Genomic DNA, 9,457 nt, shown 5'->3' with positions numbered 1-9,457 from the left:
GGAACCGCATTTTAAAAAAATTAAGCAGAAACTCACTTAAAAAGGAACTTCAGTGAAAATAATGTAATAAAAAAGTGCTTCATTTTTACAATAATTACATATAAATGATTTAGTCAGTGTTTGACCATTGTAAAAGCTTTCCTCTCCCTGGTGACATTTTTACTGCTGGCAGGTGATGTCGGTGGAAGGAGATGCTGCTTGCTTTTTTTGGCAGTTGGAAACAGCTGTTGTTATTTCCCACAATTCAACAAGGCTCCCACAGTGTGATGTCAGAACCATGGTCCTGACATCACACTGTGGGAGGGGATTCACCACAATATTAGCCATACAGAGCCCCCTGATGATGCGTTTGTGAAAAGGAAAACGTTCCTCATGGGAAAGGGGGTATCCGCTACTGATTTGGATAAAATTCAACTCTTGGTTACGGTTTCTCTTTAAAGAGACTCCGTAACAAAAATTGCATCCTGTTTTTTATCATCCTACAAGTTCCAAAAGCTATTCTAATGTGTTCTGGCTTACTGCAGCATGTTCTACTATCACCATCTCTGTAATAAATCAACTTGTCTCTCTCTTGTCAGACTTGTCAGCCTGTGTCTGGAAGGCTGCCAAGTTATTCAGTGTTGTGGTTCTGTGATGCATCTCCCCCTCCAAGCCTCTCTCTGCACACTGCTGTGTGTTATTTAGATTAGTGCAGCTTCTCTCTTCTCTCTTATCTTTTACAAGCTGGATAAATCCTCCTCTGAGCTGGCTGGGCTTTCACATACTGAAGAATTACATACAGGCAGAGCTGTCTGCACTCTGCAGGAAGAAACAGCCTGACACTTCAGTGGAAGATAGCTGCAGGGGGAAAGAAACACACAAATGATTTCTTGAGATTCAAAAGGAAGGGTGTATACAGCCTGCTTGTGTATGGATGTATTTTCTATGTGTGGACATACTGTACATCAACCTACTTCCTGTTTTGGTGGCCATTTTGTTTGTTTATAAACAAACTTTTTAAAACTGTTTTTAACCACTTTTAATGCAGTGAGGAGCGGCGAAATTGTGACAGAGGGTAATAGGAGATGTCCCCTAACGCACTGGTATGTTTACTTTTGTGCGATTTTAACAATACAGATTCTCTTTAAAGGACTTCCGAGGCCAAAATTAATAAATTCACACTGTACCTTTTTATTATCAGAATCCACGGAGGACGTCCTGCCCGTCCTCCGCTCCGTTCCGCCATCAATGCAGGATTTTCCGTTCCCCTATGGCTTGGACCGACCCCACCGAACGGGTCGCATCGATTCCACCTGTAAGATGGCCGCCGCCATGCTCCGCGGCTGCACAGTACGCTTTGCCGCTAGCGCGACTGCGCAGCCTATTGCCCTACACTTGGGGAGCATGCCGGGACCTAATACACGGCGGAAGGCGGGCAATAGGCTGCGCAGTCGCGCTAGCGGCAAAGCGTACTGCGCAGCCGCGGAGCATGGCGGCGGCCATCTTACAGGTGGAATCGATGCGACCCGTTCGGTGGGGTCGGGCCAAGCCATAGGGGAACGAAAAATCCTGCATTGATGGCGGAACGGAGCGGAGGACGTCCTCCGTGGATTCTGATAATAAAAAGGTACAGTGTGATTTTATTAATTTTGGCCTCGAAGTCCTTTAAGGAGAGGGAAGGCTCTGGGTCCTATAGAGCCTTCCCGCTCCTCTCTCGGTGCCCTCATTCCTGCACTGCCTCTCCCATTTCAATCGCCTGCTGCAGGGTACTTCGGAAGTCTTTGGGAGCCGAGTCCTCCTGAAGACCAGTGTCTCTGTACTGCGCCTGCGTGCTCGCGCTGTACAGAGCCGCCTGTCTTCGGGAGCACTCGGGCTCCCCAAAGACGTCAGAAGCCTCTTTCGGACGGGGAAAGCAGTATTTGACAAATTTTGCCAAATACTGCTAACGGGGGAGCCAGCGCTGGAATGCGGGGACCGAGAGAGGAGAGGGAAAGCTCATTAGGACCTAATTCCTTCCCTTTCCTTAGGTAAGTATCTGCTTCATTCTTTTAAAACGTGTTTCCCATTGACTTTAAGCGGCTTTCTTTTTGGGTCTTGAGTATTTTATGACTCCTTTTTCATACCTATAAAATACAACATTAAAAAATATTTTCTTGATTTTACAGTATTGTAGACCTTTATTACTGATGTATATGTAATTTTCCTGGCACTTGCAGAGAGCTCTCACCTTTCCTTGTTTAAACTAGTTAATTGCACACTGAATAATGGCATAGAAATAGATGTGCTGTGATGTTCCTTTGCAAATACCAGCCTCCTATTAGTTCTACACATTGTGAATAGTGAAAGATATTAATTCAGGTCATGATACTAAGTGGAATCCAGGTCTTCCCATATAAACAACATTGGGGTATTTTCAGGATACTGCAGTAAACTTTATATGTGCAGGCAGTGGATCTAAAGTCTACCGGGCAGGGGTGTAACTAAAAAGTCACTAGGCCCCCTGCAAAACTTTGGATGGGGCCCCCTCAGCTGTCTTTGCTGGAGGGGGGAATGCTGATAGTAGCCTGAGATGAGGGATGTTTGGGGGAGGTCGGGCCCCCTCCCCACTGTTTATGCCTGCTGCTCTCCCTTCCTGCGATGCTCCCCTCCTGTCCCTAAAAATGGCCCTGGAAGGCCCCAGAGCCAGGAGCCCCCCCCCCCCCCCCCCCCCAGGCTACTTCCCCTAAGGACCCCCTGCGGATGTATCCCTTGCAGGGGCTATTGTTACGCCCCTGTTCCTGGACTTACGCAATGTGTAATGCATAATTTGCCTAATGCACAGGATGCATGCAACACCTAAAGTGCATTGCAACTGCCTGCCTGCATACCGCATTCCTCAAATTTCTCCCGTGAGCCGTAGTGTACCCAGCGCTGGTCTAGTATGACTTTTTTTGCATGCAAATTGATTTGGAAGCCAACATCCTTCATTAGTTTAAATTGTAGCACCTGTTCGAGATGCACTTGCGTGCATTTATGCCTTTAAGAGGCTCTGCAGCCTTCTTGGTGTTACGCCATTCAGATGCAGCCTGGTTTTAGATGTGCTGCCATTTCTCCCTACCGTGTACAAAAATGGCCTCAATTCACTAAACAGTTTAGATTATTTTACAGATGGTTTTTAGTCTACTGATGGTTTGGTGTAATGTTTTAGACCTGGTCTATCATTCAGTAATTACACAATTCACAAAGGCAAACAAGGAGTAACCACGCCCTCTTTATCTGACAGAGATTAGACCAGCTGATTTCTGTAGGTAAAGTAATTCTGTGAGATATTTTAGATGCGAGGATGGAACCTTTTGAATTAATTATGCAGGAGTTTAATTATATCCAGAGGAGAGCTGATCAAAGGAGAAGGATGTCAGTTATAGCTACTGGTTTGTGAATTGCATCTTTTGATCATTTTCCCTGCTTTACCCACCTAATTACAAAATGGTTTAGACCAGGTCTAAAACATTTGGTAATAGTGAATTCCCATTTGATGCAACTGACCAAACCATCAGTAGACTAAAAACCATCAGTAGACTAGTCTAAACTGCTTAGTGAATTGGGTTTGAGCGAGACAGTTGGTCTAGCCCTATGCAAAACGCTTTTTGCTACCAAGCAGAAAAACATTCGGCTTTGGTTCCCGGAGTGTCACCATAGCATCACGATTTGAAACGCTAGGGAGACATGGAAACACTAAATACAGCAGACTCTAGACAGTTCATGTAGCGACCAAGATCAGACAACAGGATCTACCGCAGCATTTACACAAATGTGAAAAACCATCGTTTAAAAACCTGTTCCATTAATTTGAACGAAACAGCGGTTGATTACTTATAAACAACATTTTCGTCACCCGCTGAAAACGCTGCATTTCCCCCCAGTCTGGAGCATCCTAAACCTTCCATCTGCTGCCTGCTCAAGTAAAGTGTACCGCATTATCATGAATATTCCCCATTATCTGAGACCTGTGTGATCCATAAAGGAGTATCTCTGTACTGCTGAGACTAGTATGGTCTTTTCACCTCACTTGCATGTTATATAAAGGCAATGTTGCTTCTATCTTTTGTTTGGAGTGATTTCCAGGTGTTTTGCATATTAACTTGTAGTAAGTCCTGGAACTTTTTTTGAAAACCATTCATACACACATTAGGTTGCTTAGGTGTCCAGCATTAATGCCTTTCTGTCTTCTTTTTGGCGTCAAAAACAGAGCTTTGGTGAAGCTGGTAAGAGGAGCTTAGAAACCGACCTAATCAACAGGCAGAAAGCAAAATGATGACCCACAACACAGACATGTTAACAAAAAGGTATCTGCAACCACTTAAATCAGCCTTCTTTTGGACCAAACCAATTCATCTAATAGAAACGGTCATGAGATGTTGGGGGTGTCGCTTATAACCACCAATCAGGTTCTTCTTTACAATTCCTATATCAGAGGAATGACAACTAACTTGAGAATGGAGGCTATGAAGTATGCTTTAGAAACAGGCATATGGAATTTTTAGCTTCCATTTTCATAGATAGTAGAATATCCGCCATCTACTCTGTGTATATGGCATGATGTGGGAGAAGTGTAGCTCACACTTCAGCAGTGTTTGGTAACAGTTAATATTCATTATCTGAAACAAAAATTAAGGCAAATTAAGATATCGATGCATATTTGGCACGTCATAAACACCAAACAAGTTAAAAGCAGATATTCTGATATTGGGCAAAGTAGCACAATCAACTGGAGGACAGAAAAGTGTACATATAGGATTAAGACACTAAAAAGTATTAAGACAATAAAACCTCTCTCTCGCCAAGGCTGAGATCAGAGTTCAAGTACAAAATGCGGTTAAGAGGTTTTCCAGACTCTGTTTAGTACTTTAACTACTTCTTCATAAATAACAAAGACTATGGCCACATCTAGGCACACTCTGCCCAGCCGAGGGATGGTCCCCTTGTAGAACCTAAAAGGAGAGCAAAAAAAGCAAAACAAAACAGCAATACGTTAGCACATCATGGAATCATACATTATATGTTCAGCTCTTGAGACGATCACGGAGATGATTGGTTCGAATTGATGCAGATTTGACAAATGACAACAAAATTTGCATTAAGTTGTTAAAATTAGCATCTTATCGATTATCTCTATTCAGCACTATATACTCACAGAAAACCAATGAAATACAACAAAACAGATACGGTTTTGAAAGGATAAAACACACTTACGCTAAAGGCCCCTCTTTACGGAGTATTTGGCTTGCACAGTCCAAAGTGTTCTTGTATTTATGAGCTTCCAAACCCTAAAAAAATAAATAAAAATGGCATTTCTTCGCATTTGATGAAAATCTCTACTTTACAAGTTTACAGCTCTACCCAGACCTCAGTTCTCCATAATTACCATATATCCTCAGCTATAAGTTGAGAAATTTACCATATATCCTTGGCCTTTTCAAGCAATTTAGATCTAATTCACTAAAGAAAAGTATAGGGGCCACCTTACATGCGAGTCATTTTAACACAGTGTTCCATATGTCCAACTAGCAATTTCAAATGGATCATTCTACATTTTGCCTCTAATCTTGCACAATGAATTATATCTAGCATGAAATGTACAGATTCCTCACAAAGTGTGCAGTCTGCTTAGTGATCTGGCAAATTATTCCAAACAAAAAATGTACCAGTTATGTGATACAGTGTGGAATTTTCCTATAAATCTTGGTTCACACTAGGTGTTTGCCGGACTTTGTCCCTGAGTGGATGGTGGATGGTAATAGGCCAACCGGCATGCAGAAGATACCTACGCATGTGCGTTTGTAACATTGTCCATGTTTGTTTGTCTGTTACATTTACACAATGCCGACCTGCAGTGGATGTGTAGCCTTTCATCCAACAGAGTGGCTCATGTTCTCCAGAGTGCCGTGGACACTGCAACATACCTGCAGAGCCATGTAACATATCCGTGCTATAAGGATCCTACTGTGATCCAAGCCTCAAGGTATTTCCCTAAGTTTTCAAAAATCAGTTGCAATTCTAGAAAACTTATTTTCTCCTAGTTTATAATTTGTTTTGAAAGGTGAATAAAACTTTCTTCCCAACATATTCCCACACCTTCGCCCAAACACTGCAGATGGTAACTGGTCAGTCATCCACATGTTGTGGTAGTAGACAAAGATCAGAAGACAAACAGTGATAGGTGTTGCAGCACCAGGCACTGAAGCTGGAGATGTTCCAGGGCCTGCAGGAGGAAGTACAGAGGGTGAGGAAACAAAGTTGCCCTAGTGCTGGTTGGAACACTTGGGGCTGTAACACGAGATGCTAATAATTTCAAGTTGATGCAGCATCATGCAACTTTTGTATGCAAATGTAGGCAGCTTAAACATGAACCAAGCAAATCCCACTGAGGTAAAATTTGATTGGTCAATTTCAATAACATAAATTTGCATAATGCTGCATCAGCTCAAAATTATTTGCATCTCATCGACCATCCCTAGTTGTAACACGTAGGGGAAGTGGCTATACCAGATGCCAGGTACAACATTAGCGCTCTTTGACCAGGTGTGTGCCGTGCTAGAAACAGCTAAGATACCGCCCTGATCCCACATACTCCCAGGCCTCTAGTTTTAGAAGACTCAAGGTTGACAAAGACACTTTATGCCAGCCTATCTATCCAGCTGTATATTTTGCAAAACACACACCTGTACATAGAAACACACTGCACATATCCATTTACCTGCATTCTGGTTTTGATTACATCTAGGGGTGTGTTCCCAAATACACTAGCAGCTCCAGCAATGGCCCCAAAAGTTCCAGTGACAACAGGATGAATAGTTCTGTGTGGGTCATCACCTAAAAAGCAGAATATTCATTACTAGTTATAACTTGACAATATACATAACATATACAAAACACACTCACCGGCGCTGGAACACTTTCCTCAACCAAGCTGCGTGACACGTAGAGGGATCCCTTAACCCCCAAATTGCATATTTTATCCACTTATATATTACTGACACGCGCTATGTCTAATTATTTTATTGATGTCTTCAAAATAATTTTTCTCTTAAAATGTAGAAAACACATACATTCAATTCAATATCTATACAAATTCACATACATAAGAGAACATTAGAGAACTAAAACCAGAAGCTGTACTTCCTTACAGGTGCTCCTCACTCATGCTGCATGAAGATAAAACACTGTGTTATTAACCTGAAGAAGTGGAAGAATCCCGAGAAACGTGTTGTTTGTATTGGTGTCCAATACATTTGCTCTTTAACTTCTATATTGAGTTCCTCTTTAAGGTTTTAAGCCATCAATCTTCTGACTTTGGGTGGAATTGAAAGACAATACTTGAATGGTTTCTTCTGGCAACTCTACTTACCTTTAATACAAGAGCCCTTCGATGACAGCAGCTGTATTTGAGAAATAAACAGGATGTGACATTACCAAGCAAAGAAAGAGTGGTGACGTCACCCAAGAAAAGTGCATGCGGAAGACTGTGAGACGTGTAGTACAGCGAGCGGACCTTTGCCACTTACAAGCAGAAGTGACGTATGCTGTACGAAGGACGCCAGTCGGGAGAGCGGCACGCAGATTGAAACTTCCCAGAGACAGTCGCACGGAGCTGTTTGGGAGTTGAAGCAGGAGCGGAGCTGCCATCCCATTAAGATCCTGAGTGGACCTGGTCAGGCGGCAGTGTACCTATAGAGAGGAAACCGTGAGTGTATGGCTATACTATACTATAGTGCAGAGTGTAAACTGTCTGGCACGGACTGACCGAATGTATTAAAGGAATATATGTGAGAACCCATCACACGTATCAGGGGACACTATCATATATTTGCTGATGAAGATTCATTAACTCTCTGACGAATCAATATCTATTTTTTAAGAAAGATTTTTTAGGACTTTATTTTATGTGGATCCATAACATTTTTATAATATAGAGAGGCCTCTCTAGGAATGAATGTATGTGAATTTGTATAGATATTGAATTGAATGTATGTGTTTTCTACATTTTAAGAGAAAAATTATTTTGAAGACATCAATAAAATAATTAGACATAGCGCGTGTCAGTAATATATAAGTGAATATACATAACATAATCAGCTGTTATTAGCAGCTTCCGTTGTTCCAGCACCTAGCCCAATTAGCTTTATTTCCGACTAAAACGTTCTAGGTGTGTCATTACTTCGCCGCACGCATACGACGCCCGCCATGCGCCCCTGTGACGCCCGCCGAGCGCACACACGCCCGCCCCTTCTGGTCCCATCCTCCGGCTCTTGGCACCGTCGGCAGTGTCTCTGCGTCTTGTCCCTGCACATGCGCAGTGCTAAAAAGCACTGACACGGACAAAAATGGACACAGAGACACTTGCCAATTATATATAGAGATTTCTGTTTTGATCTTGTCTGTTACCTGACCAATCCTTTCTGATTGCCGTCTGCCTACTGACCCACAAACTTTATCCTGTGACCTGATTACGTTTTCTGATTACCGCCAGCCTCCGACCTTTGCTTGTGAACTCGATTACATATTGCCTGCCGTCAGCCTTGAACCTTGTCTGTTACTCCTGCTCTGTGATCCATATCCTGATCTGTGTGCCTCCAACCTCTGATTCCACATCGCAGCTCTGCCTTTTCTTCCCTGTCAATCCCAGGGGTCATGACCTGGTGGCCACCAGGCAGCAAAGAAGTCAGTTGTCCGCTAGGGGTAGCGGTCCATCATGCCTTGCGGGGTGCTGTGATGGAGACCCATGGCCACTCCACACCCTGGGAGAGCCCACACCAACCACCTGTGACGAGATCAACAGGTATACTTCCACTGAAGCCTAACATAGGGTTGCTCAGATTAGTAGAGATGGCTCCCGTTCTGTCCCCTGGTAGCCCTGGGATCAGTGAACAGGAACATGGTTCCCGTTCACCGATCTAAGTTACCAGCAGAAAAAACGACGGTCTCTAATCAGAGACCGCAGTTTTTCTAAAAAAAAAAAAAAAAAAAATTCCCAGTCTTCCTTGTGCTTCCGGTAAGTGAGAAGCACTAGGAAAAAAAAAAATAACTTGAGGTGGCCATTTTGTGGCCAAGTAGTAAAACTACATCTACATACATTTTTCATGCCAATTTACACATATTATAACATTAAAAATTAACTGTTTATTTCCCAACACCAAAAATTACCCAAATAAGTTTTAATGAAAAAAATTTCAATTAAAAAAAACAAAAACATAAATAGTTACCTAAGGGTCTGAACTTTTTAAATATGCATGTGAAGGGGGTATACTATGAACATTTTTTAGATTATAAGCTTGTAAATAGTGATGGACGCAAAACTGAAAAAATGCACCTTTATTTCCAAATAAAATATTGGCGCCATACATCGTGATAGGGACAACATTTAAATGGTGAAATAACTGAGACAAACAGGCAAATAAAATACATAGGTTTTAATTATGGTAGCATGTATTATTTTAAA

At 42.4% G+C, this 9,457-nt stretch overlaps 1 protein-coding gene across 1 annotated transcript in view; it reads right to left on the bottom strand.

Annotated features, from left to right (window-relative positions):
- Positions 1–2,714: 2,714 nt before the first annotated feature.
- The window catches only part of LOC137546999 (tricarboxylate transport protein, mitochondrial-like), a 70,340-nt gene continuing 63,597 nt past the window's right edge, over positions 2,715–9,457 (bottom strand). Inside the window, exons 7-9 of the mRNA XM_068270100.1 lie at positions 6,716–6,831; positions 5,212–5,285; positions 2,715–4,949 (exon numbers count right to left, since the gene is read on the bottom strand). Coding sequence (XP_068126201.1) covers positions 4,835–4,949; positions 5,212–5,285; positions 6,716–6,831 — 305 coding nt within the window. The 3' untranslated portion in view covers positions 2,715–4,834. The remainder of the gene's footprint in view (positions 4,950–5,211; positions 5,286–6,715; positions 6,832–9,457) is intronic.

Source organism: Hyperolius riggenbachi, chromosome 2 (assembly GCF_040937935.1).
Source record: "Hyperolius riggenbachi isolate aHypRig1 chromosome 2, aHypRig1.pri, whole genome shotgun sequence".
Lineage (NCBI taxonomy): Eukaryota > Metazoa > Chordata > Amphibia > Anura > Hyperoliidae > Hyperolius > Hyperolius riggenbachi.
Note: the sequence above shows the minus strand (reverse complement) of the source record. Positions and strands in the feature narration are given on the sequence as shown.